The sequence below is a fragment of the Ailuropoda melanoleuca genome, chromosome 14 (assembly GCF_002007445.2).
Source record: "Ailuropoda melanoleuca isolate Jingjing chromosome 14, ASM200744v2, whole genome shotgun sequence".
NCBI lineage: Eukaryota > Metazoa > Chordata > Mammalia > Carnivora > Ursidae > Ailuropoda > Ailuropoda melanoleuca.
Genome location: NC_048231.1, coordinates 29413859 through 29429771, shown reverse-complemented (window position 1 = coordinate 29429771; position 15913 = coordinate 29413859). Strand labels below are relative to the sequence as shown.

Genomic DNA, 15913 nt, shown 5'->3' with positions numbered 1-15913 from the left:
TTTATAAATTAATCTGGAAATAACTGTGATCTTTGGATGTTGAATCTTCCTATCAATTAATTAGCATAAGTGAATATTCATACTTTCCCATTTAGTTATCTTTTATTTCCTTCAATAATATAACTTTCTATGTAATGCTTTATACTTACATTATTAGATTCATTTCTGTTAACTTTATAGTTTTTATTCCTCTCTACAAATATTAGAATATTTATGGTTTTTTGGGCAACACATAAGAATGGTTGATCTTGTATATAGCAATGTTGCTGAATTCCTATTCCACTAATTGACAGATTCACTTGGGTTTTTTTATGTAAATGACTATATTAAGAGAAAAAAATTAGAACCACCTTGTCACTAATGGTAGCTTTATATCTTTGTGATTCTCATTATTTTTATTTTTGTGTATTTGTGGTGGATGGTTTGGTTTGGCTTTATTGTTCTGTCTACTTTTATTTGTGTGTACTCTTGCTTTTTACTTTAAGGATACATGTCTTGGGTTTTACAATTTAGTATGGTATTTTCTCTAGGTTTTTGATAGATGAATTATATTCTTAGTTTCTAGTTGTTTATTGATATAAATTCTTACGGTTTTTCTCTTTAATCACCTAGTGTTGTGAGTTATTTTAATAGGATTTTTGTTATTGTTGAATGTTAAACCATTTTTCAGTTCCTGGAATAAACTTTACTTTCTATGTTGTTGGGTTTTTTTACATTTTGCTGGATTTTTTTGCTGATATTTTATTTAGGACTTTATTGTCAAGTTGACCTGTAATTTTCTTTTCTAATATTACATTTGTCTGATTTTGGTATCAAGCTTATACTAACATCATGAGATGAATTTAGAATCATGTATGTAGATAGAAATCCTGTTCCTCTGAAAATTTCCCCTTAATGCACCTCAGGGTGTATATTTTTTTCCCATCTCCTAGGTGAGTGTGAGTAGCTTTCAAATACTTATTTAATTCTTTAAAAATATTTATAATAATATTTAGGTTTTCAATTTCTTCTTGAGTCAATTTTGGTAAGTTATATTTTTATAGGAAATGTTACATTTTTTCTTTTTAAATTCTTTCGTATCATGTTGTTCATAGAATTCACTTATTTTTTAAATATTGTCAGTGTAGTAATGTTTCCTTTTAAATTATTAATATTATTGATCTGTAATTTTCCTCTTTTTTTCTCTTGGACAGTTTGCTAGAAATTTGCCCATTAGTCTTTTCCAAGAAACAGCTTTTGTGAAGCTTCTCATTTTTTCTATTTCTTTGCTGATGTTCCTTTATTACTTTGTTTCTTTTACTTTTTGAGTTTTTCGTTCATACACTCTCTCTAAACTTTTGAGTTGGACCTCCAGCTCACTAATCTTTTCATTGTTAATGAAACTGAATTTTAAGTTTAGATGTATCTCACAAGTTCTGATATATGGCATGCTTACTGTTATTCTTAATATCCATTGTGTTTTTTCTTGGGGCCATGAATTATTTAGAAATGGGTTTTTAGGTTTTCAAACATATAGGATTTTTTTGTTATCTTTTTGTAAGTGAGTTCTAATTTTATTGCTTTCTGTTTGGAGAACAAACTATATATGATCTTATTTCTGTGGAATTTGAGATTTGCCTTGTAACCTATTACATGGTTAATTTCTGTTAATATGACATGTATGCCTGAAAAGAATGTGTATTCTCTGTTATAAAAGTTTTGTGTATTCTCATAAACGTCATGCAAATCCTCTATAGCTTCACTAATTATTTTCCTGCGTGATTGGTCAGTTATAAAAGAGATATGTTGAAATGCCCATTACATTTGTGGATTTGTCCATTTCTTCTTGAAGATCTCTCCATTTTGCTTTATACAGTTAAAGGCTTTTCAAAAAAATATTGAGCAATTCAGGTTTGGAATGGTATTATTTCCCTAGTAAAGTGTTTCTTTTATTATTATGTAATAACTCTACCTAGTTTTAATAATCTTTTTGCCTTAAAGTTTATTTTCCTGCTATTAATAAAAATACTCCAGCTCTCTATTGGTTAGTGCTGGTCTGGTATATCTTTTTCCATCTCTTTACTTTCAATATTTCTTTGTCATTATGTTTTAGGTGTGCCTTTTGTAAATAACATATAGCTGGATTTTGTTTTTGATCCAGAGAGTTTCTATCTTTTAACTGGTGAGTTAAATCTGTATATTATGATTACTGATATGTTTTTACTTATTTCTTTTATCTTGCTATGTGTTTCTTTTTATCACAACTTCTCTTTGCTTTTCCCCCTCCTTTCCTATTTAGATTATTAGGATTTCTTTATTTCATTTCTCCCTAATGGTCTAGAAGTTATATATACTCTATTTCTATTCTTTTAGTGGTTATTACCCTGAAATTTATAACTTACATGCTGACTTAACAATTATGTCTGTAATTGCCATGACCACTACAAGAACATGGAATGCTTTAACTTCAATTATCCATCTCATTTTCTGTGTTATTGTTACTTATTATTTGGTCCCATGTTGTGTTATATTCCCCAAATTAATTATTCTGTAATTTTCATTTTATAAATTCAATCCTTGTTTAGATTTTCTCACATTTACCTGTTTTCTCTGTTCACTATTGCTTCTTACAACTTAACTCTTTTCTTGTGAGTTCAGTTTATTTCTGAAGTGCATCCTTTAGATGTCTTTTTTAACAACACTTAATGAATAGTAAACTCTCTTTGTCTTAAAATGCCTTTATTTTCTATTGCATATTCATTGTTAATTTAGCCATCATAGATATATCTAGTTATGGACTGGTTTATCTTTTTATTTTAAAATAAAACATATGCAAAAACAAAAGCAAAATATATGTGCAGATTAGGGGATTATTATAAGGCAAACACTTATAACCATCGCTCAAGTTAAGAAATGGAATTTGCCACTCATGGATGTATTTTTATTTAGTTTCCTTGGGACTTTTGCAATATTTTCTCTAATGTATCTTCTAGTTTGCAGATTCTCTCTTTAGTTGTGTCTACCTTGTTTAGTCAGCCTGTTTTTATTACTATATTTTTTCATTTATATGGTTCTATTTGCTTTTTCATATCTTTTCTAATCTTTTCTATACAGCTACATAATTTTATGAATATTTTCCTTCCTTTATGTCTTTCATCTTTTACAACATACTAATCTTTTATAGATTATTGTTCTAGTATTTCAAGTAATCCTTCTGTTTAGTTTGGTTGAGTTCACATATTTAGAAATTTTAAGACTCTGGGACTTTCTGTATGTGAACCCTGGTCCAGCTAGGTTGTGGAAATTTCTCTGGTTCTGTCATGTGTTCCAGAGTAACACCATGTTGACCAGATTTTCTCACTTCCCCATACCATGGAGGACGAGAGTAAATTCAGGCCTTAAATCTATAAGAGGCACAGCCTCGGGATTTGATTTCACAAGAGGAATATTTATTTGTTTGTTTTCTAAGCTAAGGCCCTCCCTTTGTGCAGCTACAGCATAGGTCATATGCCTACCTCACTGGTGTTCTGCACCCTCTTCATGGCTGGCATCTAGGGATTCCCCTTTCTTTCTTGTGAGTACAGTCATAGATGATTAGCAGTCCAATATTTACTTCTTTTTAAAAATTAAACGTTTCTAGATACTTGTGAGACTTGTCAAAATTAGGATGGGAAAAAATACAGGAGGGAGAAAAAACTTCTCATTGGTAAATTTATATTTAACTTACAAATTTATCATAAATAAGATCAGAATAAAACATTGGCAAATAAAAGCTAGGGATGATTTAATCTAGTATTTATTAAGAAATGCCTAAGAGTTTGACAGTTGAGTTTGTATTTGGATTCTTCCTTAGAAGGAAACCAGTTTTTTGTCCAGTGCTATCTCATCTTTCTCTCTAAGGAACAGTGAAACCTCCTTGATCAGCTGATCCCTTAAGCACAAGAATACTATATATTATTCGCCAGGATGGTACACACTGCTTTTACCATTTTTACATTCAAGTAAATTCTCATCTTTTAATTCTGTGCTAGCTTTAATCAGTAATGTTGCTTATAATATAGCATGGACTTAAATGCTAAATAGGTTGATTACCTTGTCTCCTTGAGAAGAATAATACTATAAAGATATTTTGAACAAATAATAAGCAGTAGAATTTAGCTGTGTTATCCTAGCCTTTTTATATCATAGTTCATAAAATATTACCTAGAAATCTTTCCTGCACCCACTACTGACCTTCCCCTGTCATACTGCATCAGTTTATCTTCTTGGTAGAATTATTTGAAAGGCACTCAGTATACACTCAGATAAAATGCATCTTCCTAGGCAGATAAACACAAATTGAAAAGTAAATTAGGGATATGTTTACAGATAAAAGATAAACTCTTAGGAAGTCAAGGCTGATACACCATAAGTTAAAACCCAGAGGGAGCAACACTTCTACTGGGGCAGAGGAAGAGGAAGCAGACACAGAATTGCAGGAGGCTAAAAAGGCAGTGTTTTAAAATAACAGAAACTTAAGAAATGCTTTGTTCACTATTATTTCTCAGTAACTGGAATTTCCCAACATTTCGGCTTTAATTTTTCTGTCTCCTGGAATTTCAATCAATAATTATTGTGTTAATGTAGATACTACCTACTCCCTTCCACTACCACCATCCCCAAAAAACACATAAAGCAAACACAAAACAGAGAACCTAAAGTGTATTAAAAAGGAGCTAAAAAATCACACAGAGAAGGTAGCCAGTATCTCTTTGAGCACTTAATGTGGTTCTGAGCTTCCCCTCTGTTGAGACAGTCAAGAACTGAGCCGCCATAGTTCTCATTATCAGAGAAAGGAAGACATGGGAAGTGGTAGTGACTGTCAAACCTTTCTGGCACTTAATCAATAAGATCTGTGTTTTTCATACCCTCTTTACACTAAACTTATATCTATCTTGAAGAAGAGAGTGCATATTTTCTTGATCCTCAGCTTGTAAAGTTTAATCATTGCCTCATACTTAGAAGGAAATGTGTATAATTTCCAAAATGGTTTGACATGGAGCTGCCTATAAATGAAAGTGAAAGTTTATATTTGCTAAAAAGACTAGTTTTCTAAATAAATAAAATCTAGAGAAGCAATCAATCAAAACTCCTTATCTTTTTACTCCTAAACCAGTTTGGAGAATTATTTTTTTTTCAGTGTATCTAAACTTGATTTAGGATATAATGCTTTAAAGGTGTCTTTTAAGATGAGAACAAATAATAAGTACTCTGACTTAGTAATTTTCATGTTTCTTTGTCAGCTACACAGTGATTTTGGCTTATCCAAAAAAAGGCTATTGCATAATAAATAGTATATTAACTAAAAACACTGGTTTATGAAGTTTGGGGTTTTTATTTTTAAGTGATTTTGTACTATTTCTTTTTTAATAATTCAGTTAACAGAGGAATGTTTCCTAACACATTTTTCCAAGCATGTCTAACAAAGTTAAAAATGACTCGTTAACTTTTTGTGCAGATATTAAATGGAATCAATTTTATTTAGCTTTAATTTTTCCAGTAGTTTAATACAAAATTAGCATCTGGTACTGAAATGATGAAGCAGAGAGATAATATTTGATGTATGGTTTATATTAGCTATTCAATAATATTATTCTGCCAGGTAATAAAAAAAAATTTCCTGCAGATATAAGCATAAGTAAATTATTTATTTTAGTTTCTGGGGATAGTACTCTTTCAGCATATATAGCACATAAAAAGAAAGAAATGAATCTTAAACCATATTAATTATATGATATATAATATATATATGATATATATATGCAATTAAGTAGTTTTAATATGTTAGTTACCAGAGTGTTTAAATAAATTCATTATATTTATTGTCTTTGGGCTTACTTTCCCCTAATAAAGTAAAGGACTTCTACTAATTCTATAACATTGCTAGAATAGTGTTCTTTACTTTTGAAGTTGGATAAATAAGAGGAATGCTTATTTTTCTTAAAACCTTGTTAGTGGAAGAAGAGTAAAGTGTAAATTGAAAAGTTTCCTTTAAAGTAATTTTGTAAAATATTTTAATGGCACTAAAGTGCCTTAAAAAGTTTCAGATACAGCCATAAGAATGTATCTTGTTAAAGAGGACTTCTTTTTTCCATATTTAATATATCTGTATAATAATTTAGATATTTACTCTCCTTTGTTTCATTGGGATGAGTCGTGTGACACAATTGATCATTTAAAAATTTAGTTTTTTAAATCTAGACCTTTTTAAAACTCTGCAAAAGAGAAGCAACTCTCTTTAAGAGACAGTCTTTTTATAAAAGAAAAACAATTTTGTTCCTCATTACTAAACATATGATTGGCAGTGCCAAACCTAAACAAAATAAGGTGGGAAAAAATATTTTTTGGCATTTTTCATCTTTGGGCTCCCTATTCTCCTTCTTAGAATTTGGTCTCTTTTTTGCCTTAAGGATTCCCAGTGTTTTCCCAATCTTGCCTATCTGGAAAGTAAGTACTAAAGTGTTGAACAGTTCTTGTTACCCTACTAGGACTATTTGAGGTTTTACAAAAAGAATGGTACAAGAAACCAATAATTAAAATATACACACAGACTACAAAAAAGAAGAAGGGTGGGTGGATGGATGGATGGATGGATGTGTGGATGGATGGGTAGATGAATGGGAGGGTTTCAGGCAAAGGAAGTCTTTGGAGAGGACTCACTATGTAGGTGATGACCTGTCCTGATGAGAAGCGGGGAGTCTGTCAAGTAGATTCTACCACTGCTTTTCTACTGTGGTGTATCTCAACCACTAACATGTAATATTGACTTTCTTGTCATTTGTTTGGTTTGAAATCAAATGCCTTTTTGTTTGTTTGACTGTTTAAGGCTGAAAGAGCATATTCCTTTTGTGGGACTATTGAATACATGGCACCGGATATTGTCAGAGGGGGAGATTCAGGACACGACAAGGTATGTTCTACACTTCTTCTATCTCCATGAAATGTATAATAACTACCCTAGTTAATAACCCAGGTCCAATCTCTTCAACGGAGCCCTCTTTCTGGTATTGTCTTACCTTCATTGTTTTCTCTCCTTTGCTTTGTGTACATGAACACATTATGATTACTAGTGTTTTAGGGGGGAAAGATAGACTTTGTTGATTATCTCTTCAACAGAAATAAGCATTGTAACAGTCCTTGGAGAAAGAAAAAAATCCTGCATTCAAGATAGTCCAAGTTTGTTTTCCTAAGCCCTCTAAAAACCTCATTTCCCTTTGTATGTGCAAAATGAAGACTGTAGAATCATCTTAAGCAGTTTTGTTATAAAATCTAGGTCACATATTTTTTCATCCTGTATTAAAGGGTACAGATTTCTTTAGTGCCATCTTAATGCTTTTGCTGTACTAATAATTTTCTCCAAATAAGGAATTTCGACTATTTTTTGGTCCTCATCTTCCCCTGTCCCTCATCCCCTTTCAAAATCCCACCTATAAGTGTGGAGAATCTTTGTTCTCCTTACTAATAACTAATCATATACCAAAGCCTGTTCTTCAGGTTGGTGTGGTATTAGTTTCAGGCCATATGATTAGGAATCTGTTGAGCTATATCATCTCAACAGCTGGTTTCAAATCCAACAGCAAAACATTCTGAGGGTCCTGATTCAGGTGGCAGTAAAACGGCTTGTATGAATAAAATAATTGAATTGCTGGTTTCATTTGCTTCATGGTAATCTTTGAAACTGTTGTCCCCAACAGTTTGTTAGGAATTTGTAACTGTTAAAATTTGAAAATTACCTTCTAAGACCTAATGTAACCAATTTTTAGGGACAAAAACCTTATAGAACCTCCTAGAATTCCTGTATACCTGAGGTCTGGAATATAGCTAGTCAATAAATACTCTTTCCTGTTCATGGAACACCTTGCTGACTTTGAGTTGATTAAATGTGACTGTATATACAAAGTGCTTATCAGTGTACCTGGCTACACACTGTTCCTTTTATGATTGCAGTTGGCCTGATCATGTTTTATACTTTATCATTATGTGTTTTCTTTAAAACAGCTCTAGGTTCATAAAAATATGCATCATCTCTCTGAAACCTTTGCCCTGAAATTTGGAAGCAGAGTTAAAAATTTTAGCATCCAGTTAACATTTCATTGGTGTAAGCTTGTGTATTCAACAGATATTGAAATCTTGATTTGCCTAACTATAAAAGAACTAATTTTCAATATGTCAGGATTCTTTAAATTATATATAATTTGCTATGCTCTCAGTTTAGGTAGCTGCATTTATAAATTGGTTTCCAATTTAGATCTCATTTTATTTTATATCATTTTAAGTATCTTCACATTTCCCACAATTTAAGACACATAAATGAAGATGTATGTGATAGGTCCTATAAGAAAAATTGATTTAGGTGATTATGAAAATATGATACCTTTAGATGGGATTTTTTTCATTTTTGTTCTCTGACTCCAGGAATTTCATAATATTTATTGTATCTAAATAATTAATAAAAATGCTGAATGCTCTTTTTTCCCCCCACCATAAGTCTGAAGATTTTACTTAAAATTTTTAAAATTTGGGGCACCTGGGTGGCTCAGTCAGCTAACCAACTGCCTTCAGCTCACATCATGATCCCAGAGTCCCAGGATCAAGTCCCATATCAGGCTACCCTCTCAGTGGGAAGTCTGCTTCTCCCTCTGACCTTCCGCCATCTCATGCTCTCTCTCTCTCTCTATCAAATAAATAAATAAAATCTTTAAAAATAACAAATCTTTTAAATTTAAAATAAATTTTAAAATTTAAAAAAATTAACCAAAATAAAACCATTACTTAATGATTTAAGAAATAATGAAAACACCTTTAGTCCCTTGATTGACTTTGCTGTGTTTAAATTCTATTCTGAGGATACCTGGATATTTGTTCTATAAATGTCTTTCTTGCATGTGCTTCATTTAATACTCCTTGCACAGAAAGCTATATACAAGATCTTTTTGTTAAAATATTTTTCAAATATATAGTTTTATTCTCTTCGATTTTCCTTTCTTATAAAATATATATTCATATTCTGTAAAATGACATTATTGTTTTATAGGCAGTTGACTGGTGGAGTTTAGGTGTTCTAATGTATGAATTACTTACTGGAGCATCTCCTTTCACTGTGGATGGGGAGAAGAATTCCCAAGCTGAGATATCTAGGTAAGACTTACCAAAATAAAATAAATGGGTTGTTTTCTCAAAGAAACTTATCGAATTTCTGAAATTAAGGCCGATAGAAAAGATAATTTTTTAAATGAAGGTAGACAAAGTGATGTTCAAGTGGTTAACTTCCATTTATATTCAATGTAGATATATAAAATTTATATTTCTTTTTATTTTATGTGCCCACTTACATCTTAAGTCTCATAAGGATAGTGTCAAAATTTTATGTGCTCCTAAGCACTTCATTTATTATCCTAACCTAGTACATCATATATTGAGAAGTGTATTTGTTGGACACTTTTTCCCTACTGTAAACCGAATGTAATTTCTTGGCAAATAAAGAAAAAATAGTGATATTTTCAACTCATGGATATATTAGGCTCAATAGAAACAAATACCATAAAATCACCCTCCTGTAGGTTATCATAGTAGCATTCTTCTAGTCTTTTCTTCATAGCAGCTGTCACGATTGCAGTGTTACATATGTGTTCCTAGTTATTTGATTAATGTCTGTCTGTCCCACTAGATTGTAAGCTCGGTGAGAGCAAGGGGCACATCTGGCTTTGATCTTCAGGATTGTATGCTCAGGTGCCAGCACAGTGCTAACTATGCAGAGTTTAATAAATACTTTTGGAATGAAATGGATTAATGAACAAATAAACGAACAGTGATAAAACATTATACTAATTACTAGTTATGTTTTTGTCCTGTTTTTACTTGAATTTTATAACTTTGAGAACAGATTTGACATTAAAAATTAAAAATTGAGACTTCCACCAAGATGGAATAACAGGGACCGGATTTACTTTCCTGCCTGAAACAATTTTTAAAATGGGCAAAATATCTGAAACAGCACTGTCGAAGACATTCAACTTCTAGCAGTGAAGGACAGTGAACACAGAGAGACGGAAAATAAATGAGGTGAGCCCTCTGATTGCCCAGCTTACTGCCTTGAGAGAGTATCCAGGCTAAAGAACAGGGAAGGGAGGCCCAGGCAGAGTTGAGGTGATGTGGAACTGAGTCCAGGAGGACCAGGCACCTAGCATTTGCAGGGCAGAGTCAGAGAGACATCCAGAGACTTGCAGAAGGTACCTCTTGGGTATTCAGTGAAGTATTGATAAGCACACACGTGTAAGGGAGCTACTCAGTATAGTTCAGATGTGATTTCTCTCTAAACTGATCTGCAGATTCAACACAATCACAGTCCCAGCAGGCTATTTTGTTGTTGTTTTTTATCCCGTAGATGTTGACAACCTAAAATTCATAGAGGTATGCAGAGGTCGTAGAATAGCCAAATCACCTTTGAAAAAGTAGACCAAAGCTGATTTCAGGGCTTACAAGCTACAATAATTAAGACACTGTGGTGTTAATATTGAGATAGATAAATCATCAACGAACCAGAATAGAGAGTCCAGAAACAGAACCACACAGGTATAGATGACTGTTTCTGTTTTTTTGTTTTGTTTTGTTTTTTACAAAGGTGCAAAGTCAATTTGGTAGAGAAAAGATAGTCTTTTCAACAAATGCTAGAACCATGAGCTATCATATGGGGAAAAAATGAACTTCAATAAATACTTTGTACTTTATAGAAAAATTAGAAATAGATCATAGATCTAAATGTAAAATCTAAAACTACAACATTGCTGGAAGAAAACATAGAAGAAAATCGTTGTGACCTTGGGTTAGGCAAAGACTTCTCAGATAGGACACAAGAAGTGCAGCCCGTAAAAGAAAACACTGATAAATGGGACTTTATCAAAATTAAGTATGTGTGCTCTTTGAAGGAAACCAAGGAAGTGGAAAGACAAGCCACAGACTGGGAGAAAAATGACAAATCCTGCAGCTGATCGACGACTGGTGTCCAGAATACATAAGGAACTCTCAAAACTCAAGGGGGGAAACCCTCCATTTTGAAAAATGAGCAAAAGATTTTAACAGCTCACCAGAGAAGATCTATGAGTGGCAAATAAGCGCGTGAAAAGATGACCAACATCATTAGTCTTTAGGTAAATGCAGAGTAAACCACAGTGAGATGTCGCTGTGTACTCACTGGAGTGGCCACAGATAGAGGCGGATTGTGGCAGGTTCTCCGGAGGAACAAAACCATTAGGATTTGTGTGTGTGTGTGTGTGTGTGTGTGTGTGTGTGTGTGTATGGAGGCTGAGAAGTCCCATGATCTGCCGTCTGCAAGCTGGAGACCCAGTCCTGAGAATAAGAGGAGCCTGTGAATATGAATCCCAGTGCAATGGCAAAAGACCAGCATCCTATGTTAAGCAGGCAGGCAGCAAGGGGCTGAATCCACTCTTCTCTGCTTTTTTTGTTGTTGTTGTTCTACTCAAGCCCTTAAGGGATTGGTTGCTGCTCACACTGGCGAGAGGACTCTACTTTACTGAGTCTACCAATTCAGATGCTAATTTCATTGAGATTCACTCTCACAGGCACACCCATAGCAATGTTAAATTTGGGCAATCTGTAGCGCAGTCAAGTGACACTTGGGATTAACCATCACAAGTCCACCCAGTGTCAATTTGGCAGCCATGCACAGTTTCCTTAAACTGTACTTAATCTCCAAATAAAGAAAGACAATAACAAGGTCATAACTCCACCAAACGTGATACAGCTATCCTACATACAATGGAATACCCATTAACCCCTTACATAAAATCCTTAAGTGATGTTCCCTCTTCTTGAAATCCCGTAACTTAAATACTATGATAAAAATTAACAATACTTAAATACCACGATATAAAGCTAGTGCATCTTATCTTGCATGATAAAGCAGTAAGAGGGGAAAGGCAACAAAGACATATTGTAATATATATATATTAGAATGATTAATACACACGTATTCCCACACAGATATATTCATAACAAAATGAGGAGGAAATACAGCGATTTCTGTAATGGGTCACGGGGTCATAGGTGGTGTTTATAACTACCTTCTTTCACTGCCTACTCTGTATTCCCTTTGTCTTCAGCAAGGACCTTGTGGGATGATCCAGAGAGTCATTCCTGAAGAATCTGGGCCTTTAGTATTTCTGCCTAGGTTGTGTTGTTATAGTTTTCAGTTGACCTTAATCACAGGGCATGGTAATACTAACAGATACCCTAAGGGATCTCATATGTTTTGGACACTCTTTCTTCTGCTGCGGAGTAATAGTCCAATTTCCCCTTGGTGGTGATGATCAGTCACCAGAGCCAGCACCAGAACTCCCTTCTTTGCCTGTTGATTCAAAGGAATGAGGAGCCCCAAGTGGCTGTATGACTGTCTTAATTTCTAGCTCAGTGGAATCATTCATTGTGTGTCTCTTGGTGGAAGCATTCCTTTTCCCAGAACTAAGACCTCTGGGCTAGCAGAGCATAAAGTCGGGAACAGGGAGCAAACATTTTGCTAGTGAGTCACTTGGGAGTAAAGTGAGTTGTGCTACTCCCAGTTCCACCCCATAATTTCTGGGTCCATGAATCCTGGTATGGGAGAAACAGCACCATATACTGGATATGGATTCAGAGCATTTACAGCCTTCTGGAGAACCTTGCAAGAGCCCTGCAACATATTGTCACCTAGCTCACATTCTGTCTCTTCAAAAGGCCATTCCACTGTCCTATCACGCCAGCTGCTTCAAGACGGTGGAGAACTTGGTAAGGACCAGTGAATTCCATGAGCGTGGGCCCAGTGCTACACTTCTTTTGCTATGAAGTGAGTTCCTTGATTAGAAGCCATGCTGTGTAGAATACCGTGACAGAGCACTAAGCATCTTGTAAGTCCACAGATGATTGTTTTAGCAGAAGCACTGCATGCAGGGAAAGTAAATCCGTGTCTATAATACACATCTATTCCAGGTAGGATGAAACATCGGCCCTTCCGTAATAGAAGCAGTCCCATGTAATCAATCTGCCACCATGTAACTGGCTGATCACCCTGGGCATTGGTGCCGTAGTGGGCACTCAGTGTTGGGCTCTGCTGCGGGGTTGACTAGGGAAAGAGACTGCTATCTACAGAAGAGATCCCCCTATTCACTTGATTATTAAAATCCTCCCTGCTGAGGTCACCCTTTGGTGAGCATTCACGTGGGACACAAATGTCTCTACATTTTTTTCTCCCCACTCAGAAAGGTTTATCCATGTACCTCTTACTCATACATCTTTGTCAACCAGACTTCCTTGTCACCAGTTCTAATCTTACTTCTTCCAAGTCCCTGACCATCCAGCCAAACCATTGGCCACTGCCCATTAGTCAGTATAAAATTGAACGTCTGGCCATTTCTCCTTCCAAACAAAATGAGCATCCAGGTCACTGCTCCAAGTCCTGCCTACTGGGAAGATTTCCCTTCACCGTGTCCTTCCCGGATGTGCCAGAAAGGAGCTATAGTGCTGCGGCTGTCCACTTTCGGCTGGTGCCTGCTTCTCGTGCAGAACTATCTGTAAACAAGGCCTGAGTCTTCTCTTCCTCTGTCAGCTGTCATAGGGAACCACCCATGAGGCCACAGATGCAGGCTGCGAGAGAGAAGGCATGGAGCGGGAGCGGGGGGCGCGGGCATCCAGGTCACTTGTTCATGTAAGTTGGGCCTTCAGGACCTGCTCAGGCCCCATCTCGTGTCTACTACCTCTATTTGATGAGGGAGTGCTGCTGATGCATCAGATAACACCCAGCATATGATGGGCATCTCAGGTCTCATGGAACTTGGGGGCCCATAGTTAAGTGTTCAGTCCCTGTTTAGGCCCATTAGCAGACCAAGAGCTGTTTCTCAAAAGGGGAGTAGTTATCTGCAGAAGATGACAGGGTTTTGATCCAAAATCCTATGAGTCTGTACTGTAGTTCACCTCTGCGGGCCTACCAGACTTTCCAAAAGCTTCCCTATCTCCCACTGATGCCTCAGGCATTATTGAATCTGCTGTAACATAAGGCCCAAGGGGCAGAGCAGCTGGAACGGCAGCCTGGACCTGTTGCAGAGCCTTCTCTTGTTCTGGGCCCCCTCAACAGCAGCTTCTCAGGCCACTTGGAAAACAGGCTGGAGTCCTCCCCTCAAATGGGGAATATGTTACCTCTAAAATCCAAAGAGGCCCACTAGGCATTGTGCTGCTTTTTTAGTTGTAGGGTCAGATGCAGCAACTTATCCTTCACCTTGGAAATAGTATCTTGACATGCCCCATACAACTGGACCCTTTGAAATCACTACCCTTGAAGGTCCCTAAATTTCAGTTCGATTTATTTTCCACCCTCTGACATACAGCTCTCTTCCCAGTCCAGAGTAGGTGCTGCTTCTTTCTTACTAGGTCCGATCAGCATAAGGTCATCAACATAACATGTTGATCAGTGTGGTACAGAAGAGAAAGGTGATCGGGAGCCTCAAAAACTAACTTAGGACACGGGGCTGGAGAGTTGATGTACCCCTGAGCTAGGACAGTAAGGGTACATTGCTGGCCTTGCTAGCTGAAAGCAACTCCTTCTGCTGGGCCTTTTGGAGAGGGGTGGAGAGAAGAGCATATGCCAGATGAATAGCTGCGTACCAGGGCGTGTGAATTTGCTCAAGCAACGGAACCATGTCTGGTACAACACTGCTGTTGAAGTCCACCACCTGGTTAAATTGATGATACTCCATTGTCCTCTCCAAGATCCATCTGTCTTCTGCACAGACCAAAGAGGCAAGAGGGTAGGTGGGAATCACCACACCTACATCTTTCAGGTCTCTGATGGTGGCATTCATCTCTGCAATCCCCCAGGAATGCTGTATCACTTTTGGTTTTACCATTTCCCCCAGGTAGAGGCAGTTGTAATGGCTTCCATTTTTTTTTTTTTAAAGATTTTATTTATTTATTCGACAGAGATAGAGACAGCCAGGGAGAGAGGGAACACAAGCAGGGGGGAGTGGGAGAGGAAGAAGCAGGCTCATAGCGGAAGAGCCTGATGTGGGGCTCGATCCCATAACGCCGGGATCACGCCCTGAGCCGAAGGCAGACGCTCAACCGCTGTGCCACCCAGGCGCCCCTGTAATGGCTTCCATTTTGCCTTTTCCATTATAACTGTCTTTCCTCCATAGGTCAGGGAACCAATGTGGGGATTGTGACAACTGCTAACTATGTCTCTTCCAGTTATGCATTCTGGAACTGGGGAAATAAGTGCAGGATGGCATCAGGGACCCACTGAAGCCACCATGAGATGGAGCTGAAACTCTCTTGGTCACCTGACTCTATAATATAAACCTGACTCTGGTGGGCCGCAGTGATGATTGGGGTTTCCTGGAATTACTGTCAGTTCAGAGCCAGAGTCCAGTAGTCCCCAGAAAGTGGTTAATTCCTTTTCGCCAATGAACAGTTCCTCTGATAAAAAGCTATAGGCCCCTTCAAGGAAGGCTGGGAGGAAGATTCACAGTATGAATTTTCAGAGCCCTTCCTTAAGGCGACCCACCTTCCCCTTCATTCAAGAGGTTCTGAGGATAAATAAGCTGGCTCAAGTGTGGGAATTGATTGAGGGGCAGTTGACTGGGAAGGGGAGCAGAAGAGAGGACCAAGGGGCACCAGGAACCTTTGGAGGGCGGTTGGGTATGTTCTTTTCTTTGGCTGTGGCAGTGATCTCACGGGTGTACATGTGTTACAACTTACCAAAGCGTACACTTTGTGTGTGGGAAATTCACTGTGCATCAGTTTACTTGAATAAAACCGTTACATTTTTCTAAACATACCAATTACAGGACAGACTAGGAAGGAAATAATTTCTCACTATTCCAGTTTATTTAACTCCAAAGTGATCAGTCAT

At 36.5% G+C, this 15913-nt stretch overlaps 1 protein-coding gene across 8 annotated transcripts in view; it reads left to right on the top strand.

Moving 5' to 3' along the window:
* The window catches only part of RPS6KA5 (ribosomal protein S6 kinase A5), a 200113-nt gene that overhangs the window by 124734 nt on the left and 59466 nt on the right, over positions 1 to 15913 (top strand). For all 8 annotated transcript variants that reach the window (XR_004620273.1, XR_004620272.1, XR_004620270.1 and 5 more), the window contains exons 6-7: positions 6845 to 6928; positions 9053 to 9156. Coding sequence is in view for 2 of the 8 variants with exons in the window: in XM_034642631.1 (XP_034498522.1) it covers positions 6845 to 6928; positions 9053 to 9156 (188 nt within the window). In the remaining 6 variants the exon portion in view is untranslated. The remainder of the gene's footprint in view (positions 1 to 6844; positions 6929 to 9052; positions 9157 to 15913) is intronic.